We start from the raw sequence: 23,121 nt of genomic DNA on the forward strand, positions 1-23,121 counted from the left end.
AATACAGGCTCACCCTTTTAAAAATTAATCATAAAATTTTAAAAGCTTTCTTTCGTAAAATTGGCCTTGAAATGGGTGTTCTCTGTTCCCTTTGCTGCCTGAACCACAAATAAACTGCTCTTCACTCACTTTTTCGTATTCACCACCCAAGTAGCACATGACGTACAAAGACGTTACCACGACCAGTTTGCAACGTCTTTGCTACGTCATGTGCTACTTGGGCACCTTTCGTACTTTGTTTTCCTTTAAACTATCCGAACATGCTCTTTTCATACACCAAGACTCGATGTCGGACATCTTCTTTTTCCATCCTATCAAAGTATTTCGTCTAACACTAAACCCGTTATAATTTTCTTTACACCTTTCCCTTTATCCAGTCTCTTTAAGGCATCTAGTTTAATTCCATTGTCACGTGAGGGTTTTTTTTTTTTTTTGAACGACATTTTCACGTCACGGAATATCAAAAGTTGCCAAAAATATGAAACACTTATACGCCTGGATGTGAATTGAGGAGCGATACCTGTAATGAAATGGTGTGAGTTTAGTTTGCAATAAGATGCAATCATAAAACTTCAGACAAGTCTCTTAACGTTTTGAAACAACAGAAAGGTATGTCAGCCAGCTGCTATCTGACTTTTTTCGCATCATCGAAAGAAGCAAACAGCGTTGCCAAGTATTAACACATATCTTCAAATTTGTTAGGCCGTTCCAAGAACTAATGGCACAATGCGAAAACGGCAAAAATTTACAGAAAAAGGAACACTTAAATCTTTGAACAGAATAGGAAAGACTTACTCATAAATAATAGTTGTATGTACTGTATGTTGAAACTAAATAACGTTTGCATAATCCGAGTTCAGAAAACAAAACATTTATTTTACATATTTTAAAGAAATAACGTTCTGAAACAACATGTTTCATCTACACAATCAATCGACGCTCTCACCAGAGCATCACGCCATCAAACCTGGCACACATCCAAAAGTTCAAATTGAAGAATTACAGAAGCGTTGTTGCCACACAAGAAAAGACATATAGTTACAACTTCACACAATAATAAAACAAAAACACACTTTTGAAAAATAGACAATAATAATAAAAATAGTAATAATAAAATTCTTAACAATATTTTCTCGATTATGCAACATCCTCCCCCCTTTTTGAGTCAGTGGCAAACGACTCAAAAACATATGTTATCCCATTAAAAAGGTCTAGTACATTAGGCTTCTTAACAAGCCGTCCTGACGACGTAAATTTCTGTTTTATATGCTCTATGTCAGTCTGATCGTTTTTCTTATCGTCGTTAACGTTAGGCTCTTCAACTAAATAATTTTCATCTGTTTGTATCTCTAATGGATAAATACGCTGAACGGGCCTTATGAAAATCCCATTCTGAGTTTTTAGTTTAACTGTTCGAACTTTGCCATCCCGACCAGGAATTTTTCTCTATAATTTTACCCAAAGGCCAATATAAGCGTTTTTTGAAATCATCGCCTATTAAGACTATCTCCCCAATTTTAGGCGACCGGGTTACTTTATTTTGTGGTTGTTTCATTACTAATTGCCCCAAATATTCTTTTCAGAAACGGTTCCTTAAATCTTTAAGAAGTTTTGTGCGGTATTTAATTCTTCTCAAAAAATGCTGAGAGTCAATTTTATCTATATCTGCTACATTCGAAGTACAATTTTCAATTAAAAACATTGACGGAGTTAAAGGGATAGCATCTTCAGAGTTCTCCGAAATATATGTTAAAGGTCGGGAATTAATTACCGACTCACAATCGCAAATTAAGGTTTCCAGTTCTTCATAAGATAAAACCGATTTTCCCAAAGAACGTCTTAAAAGTTCTTTAACCATGCGAACTAGCCGTTCCCACCAACCTCCCCACCAGGAGGTTGTTCGTGGATTGAATTTCCATATTATTCTCTTTATTTTTGCCTCATTCTCTATTATATCCCAGTTAAGTTTAGACATTTCGTTATACGTTCCTCGGAAGTTAGTCCCATTGTCAGAATAAATAGTTCGTGGTCTGCCACGTCTGGCTATGAATCGTCTTAAAGCCAAAAGAAAAGATTCTGTTGATAACGAAGTCACCAGTTCTAGATGGATTGCCCTGTACACAGCGCATGTGAAGAGTGCCATCCAAACCTTCTTACCGTCTTTCAAAAGCAATGGGCCAGCTAAATCTACTCCCAAAATTTCAAAAGCCCTATAATCTCCTACGCGATCTTCAGGAAGAGGAGTCACTTCGCAAGACATCGGTTTCGCTTTATATCGTTGACATATTACACACCCTTTTAACACATTACGCACAGTTTTACGTTGTTTTAGTATCCAGAACCTTTCTCTTAAAATAGATTGAAGCATTTGAGTTCCAGCATGACAATGTTTCTTATGAACTGACTCAATTAACAATGTAGTAAAGATACATTTACTCGGTAACAAAATTGGTGTTAAAAATTCAGAATTGTCTTTACGTTCCAATATTCTAGTTTTAACTCTTATAATATTTTCATTATCAATGAATACATCAAGTGGATTAAGAGCTCCAATGTCAGGGAAATTTGAGCTTTGAACCAACCGAATCAAAACTTTTTCGGAATTTATGATTTCAGCAACAGTTAGTTTAGATTCTTTACACAAATTTGACTTCTTCCTATACAGTTAGAAATAAAACGTAACACCCAACCGGTTACACGAATCATTTTTTCATAATCAGAAACTTTTTCTGCATACCAAGGAGTGGTATCCTCTGAAAAGTTAACATTAATAAGTTTTACCTTCCTCTTTTCCAAGTCAGCTTCGCTCGGCTGACAAACAATATTGGTAGGCCAAAATTCAGGGCTTTCTCTTAGTCAGAGAGGTCCCTTAAACCACTCCGAGTTAATCATTTGTTTAGCAGAGCAACCTCGAGATAACACATCTGCTGGGTTCATATTACCAGGCACATGCCTTCATGATTCAGGTTTTGTCAACTTAGTAATTTCTTTAACACGATTGCTTACAAAGTTTGACCAATTACCAGGATTTCTGATCCACCATAATGCGACTGTGGAATCACACCACAAAGTTACATTTATATCAAAATCATTAAGAGCTTTACAAACAGAATATAATAATCGGGATCCAATGCAACAGGACATTAATTCCAATCTAGGAATCGTCAAATTCTTAATAGGAGCTACTCTAGATTTTGCTCTTAAGAGAGTAAGTTTTACACTGCATGAATCAACACTTCTCGCGAAAATACATCCTGCATAAGCATATTTGCAGGCATCGACAAATACATGCAATTCAACTGTTGCAAAGGTTCCAATGAATCGGGGTATTGCCAAATTTTTCAACAAAAGTATATCAGATAACCACACAAAAAATTTACTTAAAAAATCATGAGGCAATACCTCGTCCCAAGAAAATTTCAACTTCCATGTTTCTTGTAACAAAAGTTTTGGAAGCAAAGTTATTGGTGCAAGTATTCCAATTGGATCAAAAATTGATTGTACAATAGACAGAATCAGTCTCTTAGTTACCTTAGTATCACAAGTTATCATATTTACATTTATATTACACCTTAAAGTATCATTGTCTAAATTCCACAATATTCCTAAAAGAGGTGTGTCCCCAGAATGTTTTGTAGTATATTTGGAAGCAACATTGCTCTCCCATCCCCTTAATTAAATCTGCCTCTCGACATAAGACTTTTGGCCTTTTGAATTAAATCCTCTTGTTCCTCAATATTGTAAACACCCGTAATACAATTATCTACATAGAACGAATTTTTTAATTTGTCAGCCACATCTAAAAAGTCAGATGGACAATTATTCAAGAGATATTTAATAGACGCACCTAGTAGATAAGGGCTGCAGGAAATCCCAAAAACTACTCTGCAGTGCCTATACACTATTTCTCCCTCATCACTTGGATAGAAAAATCGCAAGTAATCTCTATCCTTCGGAGAAATTCCTAACTGCAAGAATGCTTTCTCTATGTCTGCACTCAGACCAATAGGAAAAAATCTCATTCTGTCTAAAATATCAGGGACTAATTCTATTAAATTAGGTCCTTTCAATAAACACTGATTCAAAGATGGTTTTCCCTTTTCACAAGATGAAGCATCAAAAACGGGTCTTACCTTAGTGTTTTCACTATTCATCTTAATAACCGGTCTGTGTGGTAAAAAGTGGCATTTATTGTTTAATTCCTTTTCCGGAACCTTTTCTATAATATTTAAATTTTTCCACTCTCTAAACACTTCTTTATATTCCTTCAAAGAATTATTTTCTTTTGCCCTCTTTATCATTTTTTGATGACATGTCAAAGCAATGCTTTTATTATCTGATAAATTGGTAGATTCGCATTTCCAGGGTAATTCCAATTCATATCTACCATCGGGCCGAATAGATAATTTATTCTGAAAATCAATCTCATAGTCGCAAAGAAGATTTTTCGTTTTACTATTTTCCGTCGGGTCGGAAATACCCAAAACTTCAAGCTCCCATAAAGATTTCAAAGAAGCATTATTTACATGTAAGGAAAGACTTATTAGGGCATTATCCCTGACAGTATCATTTTCTTTACCCATAACCGTCCAACCCAGTTTTGTTTTGACTGCAGTTAAACCAGAGGGTAATTCTAGGTATTCGTCAGTTAACAGTTTACCAATGACATCTGCACCTATCAATAAATCAATTTCACTTTCCTCGCAAAATGTGTCACTGACCTCAATTTTCCTGCTTTTCAATTCCTCTATAATCTGAGCATTCTTGATTGTTGGAACAAATCCACAAATCTTTTTTTCAGAAAAAGCTTCAAAACAACACCTAAAAGTGTTATCTAAACTGCTTATGTTAATAGCAAAAACAGAATGCGTTACAGGCGCAGTTTCCCTCCCCCCAAACAAACCATGAATTACTTTCTCCTGTCGAATAGGATCAGCCTTCATTCGCTTCATAATTTTCTCCCCAACGTATGATCGTTGGGATCCCGAATCCAAGAGAATCCTAATTTTTCTCTCTCGATCTTTAACTTTAATTAGAACACATAAAGTTTGCAAATAAACTTTCTCGCTCTTACTATTATTAGAAAGGGAAACATCCAACTTAGAGTCATTTTGTTTTACAGAACTAACATTCTGAGGACACATAAATTTTATATGATCACAACTGCAAATGGGGCATTTAATATTGGCTTTACATTGGTTTTTTAAATAACCAATTCTTAAACATGAAAAACAAACACCTTTCTTTTGTACAAGTTGCCTCTTTTCATTTAAGCTCATATTTTCAGCTTTAAAACACTTAGCACTCATATGAGGCTTACCACAAAATATACAAACATTTTGCTTACCTTTACTGGTTTCATTTGTACTTACCAGCGCGGCAGCTGTTGCTAAATCTGAATTACCTGAAATAACATTTTTATTAAGACGCTTAACAGAATGAGTAAATCCTGATTGTGCTAATCTAATCATTTCTTCCGATTCTACTTCATGCCTTAAAAAACACATTAGTTTTTCAAGCGTTCTTTCAGAACTCTTTTCCTGTCCCTGTTCAGAAGTTCGACTCAGCTCCCAGGCACGTAGAATATTCTCAGGTAGGCACGACTCCACTAAAGGTACCAAGAAATCAGCAAACTTTTCCTTGGTGCGTCCTAAGCTTTCCAGCGCTCGTAATTTACTTTCTATACTATCATAAAGTACTCCTAAGTCCGACGCCGTTCTGCCTGTTGTAGCATTCTTTGTAACAAGTCCAAGCAAATCTCTTACATAGATCTGCACCAGAAGGTCTTCTCTACCAAATCTTTCTTTCAGCTGCTCGATAGCTTTAGGATAATTCGCGGCGGTAACAGGAAAACTGTTCAAAAGTTGAGCTGCCTTTGAGCCAGGTACTGCACTTTGCACTAAGTACAAAAATTTATCTTCCGGCACAATATCCGCATCTTCATGAATTTTGGAGAATTGGCTCCAAAAGCCTAAAAATTCTCTTGCATCTCCAGAAAATTTTTTCAGCTCAAGCTTAGGAAGTTTGAACTTCCTGTTTTTATTTTCTTTAGGATCCGAAATCGAAACTGAAGCAATATCTGTAGTAACATTCATCGAATTGAATTGTCCAATTTTATTCTGAAGTTTCACCTTTAAAGCTATAAAGGAATTTCTGTATCCTTCAGCCGTATTAAATTCATTCTCGAAATCAGCTTCCTTGGTTTGTTCTAAAACACTGCTTTGAGTACTGTCCAAGCGTTCAAATTTGTCAATTAGTTGCTCCAACAACACTTGCAATCTCTCAGGATCCGTACAAGTAGGCAATTCTTCTTCCACAATCTTCGTAGTTAACGTAAACGAAGTACGTTCACTTTTACGTTTTGCTTTTAACAACTCCATTTTAACAAAACGCCTAAATCAAAACTACTCGAAATCACACAAACGTCCTGTCAAACGGACGCCAAACTTTTATGTTCAAACTAAATAACGTTTGCATAATCCGAGTTCAGAAAACAAAACATTTATTTTACATATTTTAAAGAAATAACGTTCTGAAACAACATGTTTCATCTACACAATCAATCGACGCTCTCACCAGAGCATCACGCCATCAAACCTGGCACACATCCAAAAGTTCAAATTGAAGAATTACAGAAGCGTTGTTGCCACACAAGAAAAGACATATAGTTACAACTTCACACAATAATAAAACAAAAACACACTTTTGAAAAATAGACAATAATAATAAAAATAGTAATAATAAAATTCTTAACAATATTTTCTCGATTATGCAACACTGTATGTAATATTTGCTCTGTTTGGCCTAGAGATATGTTTAAAAAGTTCCTAAAAAGTTGTCGAGTTTTCGGGACTCTGCTGTATTGGGAATTTTGCTGTGTTTTTATTTTAATCTGTACTGGCTGTGCTGCGTTAATCTTCATATATTACATTGCATTACATCCACTTTGGCAAGTTAAAATCATCTCTATCTCTCTGTATTATCATCAATATTAAATCCGATCATAGGAAACACCGTAAATGTTGTACACATTAATAACACAAAACATCAAAAACAAATTTTCTTTGAACAGAGTTCTAGAAAAAATTACAAAATAGTTTGCTATCTATGTGAATATCATATACGTGCCATATTAAAATTTTCTTAGTTTATTTTGGAAACTTCTATTATTTTAAGAGATGCCACTATTCAAATTTCAACTCTCGTTTAAATCAAAAACCTTGCAGACAAGCAGTAGAGTTTAAAAATGATGCTGTTCAACAGTCAACTATATTTTGCGTCTGTGTTTGTTCAAAAGCTATCGATTTCTTGTCTGTGTTTTTTTTTAAATGTTGTCTAGAATTGATGCTTTTCTTTTTCATTTTGGTCATATTCTCAAGGTATGATAATCTTTGAATGCTCAGTCACTGATTATTAATGTTTAGTCGTGAAGGTTTTTGTTTTGCATTTCAGGTGAAAGAAGATATTAAACTGCGAGCAAGACAGGCTATGTTTGAGATGAGAAAAGACGATGGAAAGCGATATTTGATTGATTTGTTACAGTCTAAGGTAGTTTTTTTTTCTTAACATTTGCTATGCTTATTTTAAATAAACCGCGACACTTCAGGATTTCTCTAATAACTAAGGTCTTCTTAATAAACAATTTAACTCATTTCGCGAATTAAAATTGCGAAAACTTTGCTTGTTAACAATTTTACACTCTGTAGAATACTCTTTGACAGTCTTCACCTAACGTAAAAATTTCCTCCAATAACTAAAAACGTAGATTCTCGTATTGTGCTAGATCTGACTAGTGCAAGTTACATTAAGAGGCTAAGCTTCATTTAACTTTAATCTTAAATTTTTATCTCATTATGAATTAAAAAAGCAGCCGAGTAAAGCCACAAAAGTCAGCACGTTCACAAGATTCTCGAGAATCTATATTTGGGTTGGATTAAAATTCAGGGTCTCTTACTTAGACATTTCTGGCCTCTAATTATAAATCTATTCCTTTTTCGTATAAGATATTTTCAAAACTAAAGTACAACTTCTTTTTTTTAAGCCATTCACATTTTATTCACGAAACTATCATCGTTCAAAACATCCACTGAAATCTTTTTAAACCAACATTTTTAAAGCTTTTTATGATTCATTTTCATTTCACTCCAGACTAGATAAAAATGCTTTACAGAATTCTCCAAACTGTGGATGACTTTAAAGAAAACTTGTACTTTAGTATTTTTCAAAGACGCACAAATCGCCAGTTTCAATAACTACCAGGAGAAGATTGAAACTGAAGATTTTCAGATGTTCTTTTTTAAGAACTATTATTTCATTAACAGAGGTTGTATTACAGGTATTAGTGTTAGCGTTTAATACAATTTATCAACCTTTTTCCTTCCCTAAGAAAAACACCAGGCCAATTCATTTCACTGTTGGCGATTATCATCTAAAATTAAATGAGAGATAAAAACGAATGAATTATTTATTGGAATAACGTATTACCCGTTTAAAAATCAACAATTTCTTATTGTGTTTAAAGTTTATCAGGGAGGAATTTAGATTTCAAAGATGGGAAGAATTATATAATGACCATTAAAACTAAAAAGTTGCATTAAAATAAATTACCGATTCAAATTAACATAAATGATCATTTTTAGCAAAGCATACATTTTCTCAAAATCCACAGATATTAATAATGCTTAGATCTTTTAGCTTAAAGACTTTTATCCTAACTGTTGTGCGAGAATAAATTTGGGTATATTTTAAAAGATATTAAAATCGATTAGAGTGAGGTTTGCACATAAAAGATTTTTTATTACAGTTGTAGAATTTTATTTTGGGGAAGAATGGGAGAATATTTTAGTTCAAATTCGCCTTTTACTCTGCTGTCAATATCACGAAAATGAGTAATTTAATTTTTTTAAAGAAGATGTGATATTAAGAGCACTTAATAGACGGCTACATTATTGGCAGTACTGTATGGTGCTCATAAATACACATGAATAAATGCTACAAGCCTTAAATTTTCACATTCTACTTTTACAGTGACTACTAACAGTGCCATCTGTCAGTGGTAATTTAAATACATTTTTTCAAACAAAATCCGCTAATCCTTTTAGGATAAGTCTTTAAAGGTATGTAGCCCTTCACTACACAAATTTGATGATTTTATGCCATTTTTTGAAGTCCAAACTTATGAGACATCTTGTATATTCCAGAATCCATGTGAATCATGTGCTATGTTCCTGCAAAACTTCGTGCCATTTAGGTCGTTTGAACAAGATATCAAAACTTATAATTAAATATATGATTCTTTCAAATAATTAAATATATGGTTCACAAAATAATGCAAAACTAAATTGCAGCCCTAAGCTTCCGATTTTATTTGCATATTATTATTTATTTGCATTTCCGATATTATTGCGATTTATTTTGACGTTCTATGATTAACTTTACGGGTTTAATAGAACGGATGGGTTGTTAAATTCAATTGTAATTCAAAGATTCCGCTGCCATTTCCAGATTCGCCTTTATCATTATATAGATTAGCAACGCTCCGGGTTCGAATTCTGGAAAAGAGATGGATGTTTTGAAGAGTATAGTATCTGGGAGGTACGGGAGCACTTAACCCTCCAAGCGGCCTGGGTTTGGCCCCAAACCCAGGATTCAGTGGATTCCTTCCCATGTTGACGTATGGGAGAATGAAATGGCAGACATTCTGGCGAAGGAGGGTTCTGAAGAACCATTACCGGTTACCAATTCATTGACATATCTTGAACTGTATTCCATCAGAAGGCATGCACACAGGTAAATTTGGCTCGTTTCCCCGAGTCATTCCTGGTATCGCTATTGATTGTGATAGATGTTTTCAGTTCCCGATTCTTCAGTGGACATCTGAAAGGACTTACTTATGAGAGAGGTCTCAAGATGCACCCAATTTGTTCTAAATGTCAAAATGCACCGGCATCACCGGCACATATCCTTGAGTGCCAGTTGTCTCTTGAGAACCTTTACAAGTCTCCTAAGCTTGTTTTTGATTTTCTGAAGGTGAATGGACTCGTGGACCTCGTCTAGTATATTCCTAGACATGGAGATTAGTAACAACAACAACAACTGATTATTATCGACTCAAACTTTCCATTGCGCTACTGATAGCAATAATCTCATTCATTTTAATATCAGCTATTACTTCATCTACCAAATGCTGTAACAGGTTATACTGATCTAGAAAGTAGTCTTAATTAATGATTTTTGTTTACATCATCTTGTTTCTCATTTATAGCTGAAATGTTGTGGAGTTGATGGTCCTGATGATTACAGTTTAGATGAAAAAACACCGACGCATATTCCAACTTCATGTACGAACGATGAAACAGGAGGACCTTATCAAAAAGTATGATTTCCAGTTTTTCTGTTTAAAGTAAATTAATAGATTTCTAATTTAACGATTTAACAAGATATTTGAATATTTTACCAAGAGATTGGAGATGTGGTCTGTTTGGAGCTGAGATGAGCCGTTCTTAGCAGTTTTCAGAATGTTTTAAAAATATTGCTGTTTTCGTAAATCGTAGCTTAATGTTATTTGCATTAATGGTATGTTGTTGTATGCCACAGTTTTTTTTGTTATGTGGGAATGAGAATATTAACAAATGGATAGGGTTCACTATAACATTTTCTTTTAAGATAAATAAAATCACTTGGAAAATAAGTAATTATAAAAAAAGTATGGTTTTGGATATGTTAAAAATTTACTTAAAGCACAGTATAAGCTCTTAAAATGGAAAACGAAATAATGTTAAATTTCCATTTTTCAATAACTTGATCATGTTCAGTTAATACAGATTATTTCTTTTTCATCTTTTCAAATAAACCAAAATTCATGTAATTTATTATTTTGATTTTTTTTTTGACAACAAGATAACGTGTTCTATGAAAGACAGGAGACTTCATTAGAATCATACACTCGATGCATAAATTATTACATAAAGCATTTATTATTATAATGTATTCAATGAATTTAGTTTAATGCATTAATTCGATATATTAATTATTATAACGTATAACTCAAATTATACATTCGACGTGTTATTATATTCAAATATATTCGTTCATTCGTGGCATGAAGCCCACCCTAAAGTCGATATATTAATAAAAGTTTATATTTAATATTTACTTTTTAAAGAAATAAATTAAAATATTAAAAAAAATTGTGATATGGAAGAAGGTAAATAATTATAACATGCTTTATGTAAATTCTTTTTATACAGTGACTATTTCTTAAATATGCATTAAGTCTATTGAGTCTCTAGATTTTCAGCAGTTAATAATCAGTATTCCATTGTCTGATAAACTGATAATTAAAAAGGTTCTGATAAATTAATGTCTCAGTGATATTTTCAGGAAGAATAAGTTTTAATGGAGTGTTTACTGATAAGTACGATCTTCACTGGAGTGTTACTGATAGGTAAAAATCGTTTTCAGTTTTCTCAGAAAGCACATTACAATGCTACTGTTCATTGACTTCTCGCACAAAGAGCATAGAGTTACAATGTGCAGTTCACCGATACTGCAATTGTACTCAATAATTAATTTGTATATTTCTTAAAGTCCATAAAGTTTTTCACAGCCCACAGGCTTTTCGGCTTCTAATTAGAAGTCGAAAATAATTAAGCCCGCAGGCTTTTCGGCTTCTAGAAAATAATCAAGCCCGTTGTTGTAGACACATGTTTATCAAAATGCGTAAAATAAGGAAAATATTTATGTTACGGTACTTTCAAACTTAAAAAAGTAACTTTATAAAATGTACAAAATCTAACTTTTAATACTTCTGCAGATCCATATAGTTATATTTAATAAAATTTTACTCTCCTTCTAAAAGATTAACTGCAGAGTCACTTCCTAACAGTCCAGTTTGCTTTGGGACAAAAATTGATCGAGATATTTAACTATAAGCTCCTAGATATACATCTTGAAAATTCTCGGGTTACACACAAGTTGAAGAGAAAAATATTTAAATTTGTACTTAACTAAAAAAGAAATATTATATTAAAGAAAGGTTTCTGATGTTGATAGATTAAGCGATGAGATTATTGAGCATTATTCTGTGAAGGGATTTGATCAATGCAATTTTTCTAAAAAGGAGATCTTATTCGCAGAACTTCATAGAACTGGTGTCTAGAAAACAGTAGCAGGCTAGTTGAGGACGAATTCTAGAAAATGAGTTAGCATATTATCTGCCAAAATTTAAAATAAATAATATTTCTATGTTTGAATAACTATTAGGTTATGATGTTAAACTAATAAAACTCCATGTGAATATTATTAATATACTTTCAGCATTTAAAATTTACGCATTTCTTAAGTGAAAATGCTTTCGGTATACCAAATGTAACAAAATTATAAATTGAAGAATGTTACACATTAGTAAGTTATAAAGCAAAATTACTAAATGATATAAGGGAAAAATTATTCTTGAATTATTCTAATTTATTTTTTTAACTGATTCCTCAAAGAAATCTATTACCGACAAGGAAATATCAAAATTTTAATTAAATATCTCGGCCAATTTTTTGTACCAGAGTTTTGTGCTTTAATTTTTAAAAATGAATGCAAACGTTTGCTAAATACAATTATATGGACTAGAAACCATATAAAAAGTAAGATTTTCTAATTTTCACGAAAATTGAGTTTTTAAATTAAAAAATATACTATAAAAATAGATGACTTTTATATCATTTAAAGCCTGTTTTGCATTTGGAAGTACGTAGATCCAAAAGTTTGCAATATGATATACTTCGAAAAGAAATAGAAAAATGTTTAGTACTTTACATCTATATATAATATCCTTTTACTTCAATACATTTCTCACATCGTTTAACGAGGAACTCTTTGCCCCTGAAAAGTCATCCGAAGATTTGTGTTCAAAATGTTCCATAACTGCTCTTTTAACGCTACCATCATAATTATATCTCTTTCCACAAAAGTCAGATTTCAGTTTGGAGAATAGCTAATAATCACTTGAAATTAAATTTGGACTGTTAGGAAGTGACTAAATTCCTTAAACCTATATTTCTTGACTGCATCTTTAGCAATGACAGTTAAATGCCCAGAGGCATTATCATGGAGAAGATTCACTAGCATGCGCAATCATGCAAAAGGCTTATATAATATTCTACATGACTGATTTTTTTTCATTATTTTTTGTCTGTCAGGAGTATCATCTGACAGACTCACCCTCTCAATCCCCCAAAAATTTGGTGGCCATTATCTTCTTTGTTGATTCTTCAGCTTTGCTTTTCTTGGTGATGCTTCTTCTAGTTTTTCTCTTCTCTATTTATTTCCATTTATTTATTCATTATAGGGGATCATAATATAGAACAATTTCTCTATCACCGTTTAGCATCGACTAACGGTGATAGATATGTTTCTGATTTTCAATGTAAAGCTGCAACACTGCTCACAGCCAAAGACCAGGTGCTGTTTTTGAATAGTTAAATTGAGATACCATTTTACAGACTTCATTCCTGAAAAGGTGTTCATGTAGAATGCAAAAAAACCTGTTGTTTTAGATAGATCTAAGATTGTTTCTATTTTCTTGACTTTTAATCTCTGAGTCATTAAGTATTTCCTCCTGGCCACAAGCAGTATTTTTTGATTATCTTTGCCTCTTAGCTTTTTACAAGAACTATCTTGTGAGGTACTTTCACCTTCGCATGCCTTTGTATTGTAATTGGATGTACGTGGAGCCGGGCTTCATGGTGCAACAGAGAGGCCCGAAGTTCGAATCCCTGCGAGGAAACCGCTCATTTTTCAATAAAAATCATAATGACTTTACAGCATCCGACTACACGAAATTGTTTTACCTATTCTTTCAATATAAAATGAAAAAGAGATGAATCCACCATACACATGACCCAAGCGTTGTTTTATTGCGTTAGGATTAACACATCCCTTAGTCAAAAATTCAATCGCAAAATTAAACGCAATTTTAAGCATCTTAAAGCAAACTAACATATCACTTAACACTAAACAGTCAGAAAAGAACGTAGACGAGTTCACTGACGAAATGTCCAGATTTATTCATTCTGTATACTTCTCTATGTCTGCAAAGTGAATTTGTTGCTATAACGGTTTTTTTGCATGTGAAAAGTTAGAAAATTTTGGATCTACCTACATATATATCTACGGCATACAATTATAAAACTAAAGGCGCCTAAAAACTTTCATAGGCAACTTTTATAGTTGTTGATACCTAATGAAGTTATAGTACCTAATATCCTATATGCAGATTTGGATTCTTATAGTCCTAGAAGAGTCTAAGTATTCATTTGCCAGTTGACGTTTGACTATTTCTTGACGTTTTGCCTAATATTTTTCATCAATGTTTATTTGGTGCAGAAGCTATGCAAGGAGAGGCTTTTGATACTCACTTTGCTGAGATTTGGTGGCACTGCCTCATGCTGTAAATAAAGTGATTAGATGAGAAGTGATTGATTTTGAGTTCCTTAGCTGTTTCTTCGATTGTTATTCAACAATCTCTGCATATTTAAACGGCAGCGAAAGCTTTTAACGTAATTGCAGCATGAAGCCCGTATCATCCCATATTTGAAGATTCTCTGCTATTTATAAACTTCCTGAAAATACACGCATGTTACCTAGTGCTGTCATACTACATTTCCGTTCATCATTATCGCGTATTAATTTCTTAGTGTAATTACCCTAAAATCAGATACCTGCATATCGTTTTCTGTGATACATGATTACAGGAAAGTGGAATCTTTGCTATTGTTTACTGATGCCTCATGAGGATGAGAACCTGTTTCGTTTTTTCGGGGAGTAAAAGGCAAGCATATACTACAACTGTTAACTACATCATTTGTTTTATCACCATATTATCACTTTACCGTTGAGTGACACCACACAGATGTCAAGTGGCAGTTAAATGCTGACCTCACCATGCTGGTGTTACGAGTAAAGCTTCGGACTAAAGACCAGTGTTTTAGTGTTTTCACGTTAGAGTCTTGAACAATATGGCGACCAAAGTCAGTATCATCAAGTTAGTGTCGCTTGCAAAGCGGCAGACAAAGGCCCGGGTTGAAAGGCTGCTGTTGTGTCAGTCAAATGTTGGTGTCGTGTAAAAGCCGACAACGTGTCATTTGTGTTTGAAATTTCGAAGAAAAGAAGAAAACTTGGAATCAGCAGATGAGATTTAAGTGACTTAGAACTTTTGGACTCTTCCGAAATATATGTTCGGACAAATCGGAGAAACCTACTCGTCGAATAATTCAGAAGAATCATATGACGTTCTGGATATCGGCGGCTGGCATTTATCGTAAAGGTGGATTTAGAGGTATGGAAGTTTCTTTTGGATTGTGCCTCTTTTGATTCAATCAGCAGTTTGTCATTAATATTTTCTCTGGAAATTAATTTTCCGGTAATACCAGTAATTTTGAGGCTAAACTTTTATATATTTTGATACAAAAAAATAGAACTCAGTGCTTGTGATTGTGATGCCCCCCTTTTTTTCAAATAGACAATAACCATCTAATGTACAAATCTTCAATGTTGCAAATGGAACTAATAAACAATGAACGCATGCTGTTGACTGTGCTGTGTCTGCTTTTAAATTTTAAACTAATTCTTACTATTCATTTATCCGAAAGAAAGAACATGCATTTTCTAACATCAGGGAGAAAATTGGATATGGCAGTGGCATCATGATCTTTGGGCAGAAACCTAAAGAACTAAAGCAGACGAACAAGAAGATTTTATCCATACTCAACGAATTTAAGTAGCATGCTGTAGCAATTATTTCCACTATATCTCCTTCGAAATGAAGTATGAGTAATGACTTACAGACTAGAGATGTAGGCTTACTTTTGTCCTATTGCGAATGATTTTGTAAGAGAATGGATGCAACTTTTACAAGATCTGTTGAAGTCTTTTACACAGCATAAGACTTTTCTTCGCAGCATAGCTATTAGATGCAGTCAAGTGCCCCCCTGAAATTTCAAGTTATTTGCATTTCTTGCTCTTAATGCTTTCGTTTGAAGGTGTCAGACCATGCATAACGAATGCTTTCGGCATCGTGGAGTTTCTTGCCAAAAATATTTGGCGAGAAATTTGTCGCCAAGCGAGGGCGTATGTAAGAGTAGTTCCGTTTCCTTAAAAGATTTTCCCGTTTAATCTTTTGTATTTTGTATTATTTAATTTGTTATAAAAAATAATATGTAATAATGTAGTCACAAACACGGTCGGTAACCTAAGATTAAATTGTAAAGAGAGAATTTGCAAATTCTTTGACGTTAAATTTGCCTGCAAACTCTTGTGTAACTTATTAAGCTATTTATTGAAATGCAATGTAATTATTTTGTCTTCTTTAGGGCTGTTTTGATGCTACTGTTGAATATTTTAAAAACAAAGCAGCTGTTCTCGGTGGTTTAGCTGTCAGCGTTTTCATTTTACAAGTAAGTAAAGATTTGTTGGACCTTTTTTACTTTGCAAGGTATAATCGAAAATAATTTTCAAATATCTGTGCAACTTTACTGCAGATGTATAATACATCAGAAGATTGCTTTTGAACTGATACTTCAGAACATCTAACTTCATTTACTGAAAATTTTTCATTGCCCTTATATTGTTTTTAGTTATTTAGTAATTACTAAATAGGAGAATTCTTTCATATGTTTTTACAATTCATTGACTGAAATAATACAAAAAATATTGAGCTTAATTATTCAGCGTACAAATTCCGTTCAGCTGCAATACCGTTCAGCTGTACTGTTTAGCAATACCGTTCAGCTGCAATACCGTTCAGCTGTACTGTTTAGCAATACCGTTCAGCTGCAGACTTATTTTCTTACCAACTTTTATAAAAATATAATCAATAATGAGCTTGCCTTAGCTGCTCGTTGTTTAATTCTGGTAGTACTGAAAGTAATATCCTAAGCATGACGAAGACATTAATTCACATGATTACGTAAAATTCGGTTCTTACACAAATCTTTTTTTTTTTTTTTTTTCACGAATTTGATTTACACAACTTTATTGCAGATGTATTATTAACGCCAGTTCCAAATAAACATTTCATCCTCTTTTTACGCGTATCATTTCGATTTAACACGAGCTAGCCAAGCTAGCTCCTAAAACTTTTTGTCCTAAATTTTAAACAAAAATTTTTATTTCTTGCTTGTTAGAAAGCGGTTTGGCTACAATATGTAAATAGTAAAGATCCCATTTTCCTTAATAAAACTGAATTCTCCAGCCTCAATGTAATGTGACACAGAAGTAACGGAGAAGGATTCGAGCATCTATGATTTGAATTGTTAATTGACAAAGCGACCTAAGAGGTGATGAAATATTAGGACTTATTCTTGAGATTGTTAAGCCCACAGAATGTAGTGATATTTTTTTAAAAGATTGATCTAGTTATAAATGCAGATTTAATAAAAAAAGTCTGCAACGGACCAAAAATTTGGTAATCATTTTGTCAAGTAGATTCTGATGAAGGACACGTTGGAAAGTTTAAACGTCAATTGAAGTTGTTGACAGCCTCTTATAAATAACTATATAAAGGCCTAATCATAACACGAACACAACTGTTAATAAGGAATTCGTTCGTAAAATCGGTGAAACATCAATACCGAAGGAGGCTCGTGCTGTTTTTGCTCAAGAGATCTTAGAAAGAATTTCATTAATTAAAAAAAAGAGGTAGTTATCACTACAACATTTCTTTTATAACAGGGATGTTCCAGGTGCACGTAAACTTGTGCTTTGCTTATCGTCAGAAAATGAAAATGAATAAAATCTCGTTATGTGTACAACAGATTTTTTATGAAAATTTTTATTCGTTTAAAATGAAAATTTACTTTAAGCCATTTTCATTACATATTATTGTAAGTGCATTTTGGAGATATAAAATAATAAGCTTAAAACGAATATTTTCAGATTTTTAAAATTAGTTTTGAAGATGTTTTCGAACTAGAACCAATCTTCTTTACTTCGATAGATATAATGTCTTTCTTTACACACATTCTTCAGGAACGTTTATATCCTATAAAACCGGAATTAGATGTAATGAAAATCTCTATAAATGCAGAGTGCCCCCAAATACTGCTCTCAGTTTTCAAGCATTAATAAAACGAATCCTTACTGGAAAGGAAAGGGTTCTATAAATATAGAATCTAATTTCCTATAAAGTCTTCCTAAATCAAAACGAATGGTTAGTAAAATGTACATTATACTTTAGAAACTTCAAAATGCCAATGACTTTGCACAGAAACATTCTGAGGTACATCCCAAAACAAACGATAGAGGGAAACTTGTTATTTAGCTTGTTTAGACTTGTTCGTTTTCGAAATTAATACTTCCGCACTGGGCAAAACTGTTTTCTTTATTAATTTCGTAGTAGGTCCTATAACCCTATTAGTATATATAGGAATAATATATATGAATATTAATATTTATACGAATTGGCACACAAATGCTTTTAAATCTTTGTGTCTAATTTATTAAAGCCTAATGAACTAGAATATTAACTAGAATTTTTGCGTAACGGGAACCATAAGTAAATTTCTATTTTTATAGAATCCTCCATTTGATGATACAATACCGTTTTTATAAAATTATCCCTCTACCTACATTAATGAAACAGTTTTTATAAAATTATAAGATTCTAGCTAAATTGTTTATCTTAGGCAACTAGAATACTTAAGAAGTGTGTAGCGACTAATCGCTTACTTCTAAGGCTGTAGGAACAAGTCCAAAGAAGGGTTGAATTACCTTTTTATTTTACTGAAGAGTATTTATAGTTGGCCCCTCTCGGGGTTACAAGAAGCCTTCACATGGGTTTTGACTCAAGACAGAAAATAAGAAACTAAACTAATGGTAAGAAACTAAAAACTAGCCGAAGCTGAACAGAAATAACTAATACAGTTGGCCCTTATTTAAAGCTCACAGGTGGGTTTCAGCAGGCACATAACAATACTGCCGAATGTAGTAAGATTTGGCATAAATCAAAGACGTGGTCAGAAGACAGAACGCTCTGTATTAAAACCTTCTGAGCTCTTCTACGGAAGTAACCGAGACTTCGCCTTAAATACTGGTTCTACCTCATTTACATAAAACGCGATCGTCAGAATTCATTCTGGCTGGGAATTGAAAGTGATAAATAAGAAAATATAATATATAAATAAGGAAATATGTTCAAAACTAACAATAACTATTAGGAAATTAAAATAACCCCAAGAAAATCGTTACTTTAGAATTTAATTGATTGTATTTTGGCACAGGGTTTTTCAGCCGGGGGGGGAATTGCTTCCCGAGGGAGGGAATATTATAGTTTTAGGACAGAATGCGATCAGCGTAGTAGTTTTGATTTATGAATATAAAAAATTACTTTTATCCAGGTTTTGGTATTTATCAACATTCAAAACTTCTTTTGCTTAATTTCCAAAACATCTAATCTAAAGAAATATATATACATTCTTCCAATTTTGGAAAGGAGGGAGAAAGGTAATAATCTGCTAGCAATAGTGAAAGGGGTGCATGGGGCAAAACAGGTTGAGAAACACTGGTCTAGCCTCTATACCTGAGGAATTTCATTTCTGTGAAGGTGATATATAATATTAAACGTCAGTAATATTGAAAGTTAGACGAAATTTGTCTAAAATAAGTAATGTGGTTTAAAAACTATAATTTAAAAACAAATAAATTTTATAAGATTCTAAAATGATTTTCTACTACTAATTCATGTTATGTCCTAATGTATTATAACTACTTATCTAAGAGCATTATTACAGATTCAAGACTTTACGGCAATAAAAAATTCCTATTTTAAAAATTACTGATATTGTGAGTCGATGTATAAGAAATGATTAAGAAAGCTGACAGGAAAAGAAAGAAATGATTAAGAAAGCTGACAGAAAAAGAAAGAAATGATTAAGGAAGCTTTTAGGAAAAGAATTAAAGTCAAATTTTGCAAAGTATTTTGAAATGTTTATTATTTCTGGCAAACTACTGTTTATATTATTTAAAATAGTATATAATGGTGCCTAACATAATGAAAAATATATTTACAAATAGTATGTAAACAATATATGTATAAACACAGTGTTTTCCTGCAGTCTGAGTTGAATTCCTCCCATTTTGTTATTGGAAAGGGCAAATAATCATTTGCTTTACCTTTTTGCATATTTTACCCTTCGATTTTGGGGCGGGAAGAGTTCAGGTTTCAAAATGTAATTTAAATTGGTCTAAAAGTTATCTAAAGTTCATTTTTTACCCTCGGGATGATTTTGAAATAAGAAATTTCATTATCATTGAATAAATCAGCCATTTTATTCATTACAGCTTATTGGAATATCACTACTTTGCTGTGACTCGCAGTCATCTTCGCACTTTTTATTAAACAAATTTTCTCTTCAGGAAATGTGTAATAAGTGTAATTTCCAGCTTTCAGAAAGTCTTTGATAATGACAGTAGGGTTGGGCCTATGTGTTCTCTTTCTCCTCCTCACCTGAAGAAAATTACCAATGGATTTATTCATATTCCTTATCAAGGCAGACTTCTAGTCCTTCAATACTAATGCAGTATTTGGAATTATGTTTATTTGCCCGTTCCTATACAAGTTATACCTTATTATGTGCAGGCATTTCTTCCCCGTTTTCTGTAGTGTTAAAAAAGAAAGTAAAATTAATTTATCTCTGTCTTTAATATTTGATGACATTCGCATTCAGGTCGTAATACGCTATGTATTTCAGTCCATGCGATCATTCGTTATACAAAGCTTTTGTCATGTAAGGCATCATTATACTTATAAAACACTATCGTCTAAGAATATATTAAGGTAATTTAAACGAAGCGTAATCTTTCAATCAATTGTAAATTATTGAATATACTTTCATAATTGATCTATATTTTTTTATTTTATTTATATGCTAAATACAAATGTTTTCTTGCAGCTTGGAGCACTTGTTTTCACTATATGTTTAGCATGCGGACTCAAACAAGCAGCTACAAGCAGCATTTTTTAATATAAACAAAAGGAAAAGTGAACGTATTATTGCTATTAGAATGTTTTTCACTTCTGTAGTGTATATTGTGATTTTTTTGTACCAAAAATATATATTTTGTAGAAAAATAAAAATGTTTTTATCTTAATTTTCCAGCCCATTTCTCAGTAATATTTATATTACCTTTGTCAGAGAAATGTCGGTATTGATGAAAGAAGTAATATATTCAGCTCACCAACTGATATTCCTCAGTCTTACCAAAGTAGTCTCTTTGCTATTATATACTATTATCAACATTTCTGCAGGTCTCGGAAGCAAGCATCAAAAGCTTTTTCTGAGATGCTCTTCAGCGTATCTGCTACAGCCTTTTAGATTAATGCAGCATCTTCATGTCGGTTCTGTTTAAAGGGAGAAACAAAAAATTAATGACGGCAGACCAACAGAATATTGCAAAGGGGGAAGACGGTAGATCAAGAGAATATACAGAAGGGGGCAAAAGCAAGGATTTGATATTAGTACAGATATTTCATACTGATAGCATTGCCGAGATGCTCATGAATCAGAACATCGGCATCGAATGAACTAAAAGTAACATTTCAGTACATCAGCATTAAAATTGTAACTCATCGCATGTCAGTAAGGAATAAATTCATACTACACTCTACTTTTTGCGGCAAGAAATGTCTTCAGCAATACTTATTAATGCATTACTGCTTTTCCCATATGCATTTTTCCTACTGTATTTATATAATTCCATAACTGTAGTGCAATTTCATTCCTCCTAAATTTTCGTCACCAGTTAGTAAATCTTTGAAGGGTCATAATCCAGATACACTTTTGGATGTGAAAATTGCAGCACCATGAAAGAGTCACAATAATTAAATTAAATTTATCAATTCAGTTTACAGTGGAATACAAGAAAGTTAAATGAAAGAAGAAAGATAGTTACAAAAATCAAGAAAGTTACAAAAATTAATATTTAGTGAAGCCACTGTGCTTTGAAATAATATCTGGTACTCTTTGTGGTTTTGAATCAATCAGGTTTTGAATGTACCTGAGGAACAAGGACGTCGAATTGGGGTTACGAGCTTTTAGAACTAAATGTTTTCCATTCGTGACTAACAAGAGGGACGAGAGATCTCCAGTTGTCCTCGGGTGCTTAAAACCCTAGCTACCACTCTGCTGAGAAAGAGCATTCTTTATTGCTTATATCCGAGCCCAAAGTTTATCCGGCAGCGGGACGAAAGTCAACAGCAAGTTGCGGGTAACGAAGTTCATGACTTATTTAGTAAATGGCATGTTAGTGAATGGGCTGGGCATGGAAGAAGCATTATCTGACGTGCTGAGGAATCTTGAATGCTTTTAGCAACATGTGGATAGGCATTATCCTTCAAAAATACAATCTCCAGTAAATGAAGAGTACGACTTCGTATTGGATAACCTGTCCGATGTAACGGTTGCTCATAAGAGTATCTGCAGATTTTAGCCAACCGGGTCGCACATCATAACTCAAGACAACACGCTTGACGGTCGTCCAGTATGACGCTGAATAATTTACTCTGGAAAAAGGCGTTTACCTCTACAGCACCTAACGCTTACTCGACTATTGCTGATATTCGACTATTTAGGTTGAAGCGGGATTCATTAGAAAAGATATGTTGCCAGTCAGCAAGCCAGTGTCCGTGTTAATCAACCCACTATAGCCGCAGGCGTCGGTGGCATTGCTTCAGAGGAATACTGCACAAATGAATGCATACACGCAGTCCACGGAGAGAGGTCCGTGGATTGTTTGATCTGATGCGCGTAGAGGTCTTCAAACGATTGAAATTGACAAAAACACACGTTTAGAAGCGCACCAATGTTGAGCAAACTATGAAGATGAAACTGTACTGTCCGGCACTGTGAATAAGGTGCTTATCAACCCACGCTTGTATGATGACATGCTTCTGTGATGAGACACTATGTCTCATACGATTTGCGAAGATAGTGAAAGTATCATTCTAGCAGGTGTTTCATATTTTCATCATTTATCCTCGATCGGGCCTTTATCATCGATCCTGGTAATTTCCCGGGGCACTTTTACCAACTGGCCAAATAACGAAATACTTCTTTTAATTTTCCGTTTCAG

The 23,121-nt window shown here is 33.3% G+C and overlaps 1 protein-coding gene across 1 annotated transcript in view; it reads left to right on the forward strand.

Annotated features, from left to right (window-relative positions):
* Positions 1-21,141, forward strand: part of LOC118194385 (CD9 antigen-like) — a 63,396-nt gene extending 42,255 nt beyond the window's left edge. Inside the window, exons 4-7 of the mRNA XM_035365534.2 lie at positions 7,453-7,548; positions 10,265-10,375; positions 16,365-16,448; positions 20,943-21,141. Of these exons, the coding sequence (XP_035221425.1) occupies positions 7,453-7,548; positions 10,265-10,375; positions 16,365-16,448; positions 20,943-21,014 (363 nt within the window). The 3' untranslated portion in view covers positions 21,015-21,141. The remainder of the gene's footprint in view (positions 1-7,452; positions 7,549-10,264; positions 10,376-16,364; positions 16,449-20,942) is intronic.
* Positions 21,142-23,121: the final 1,980 nt, after the last annotated feature.

The sequence above is a fragment of the Stegodyphus dumicola genome, chromosome 2 (assembly GCF_044657685.1).
Source record: "Stegodyphus dumicola isolate Sdum_Otavi_A_Nest chromosome 2, ASM4465768v1".
Taxonomy (NCBI): domain Eukaryota; kingdom Metazoa; phylum Arthropoda; class Arachnida; order Araneae; family Eresidae; genus Stegodyphus; species Stegodyphus dumicola.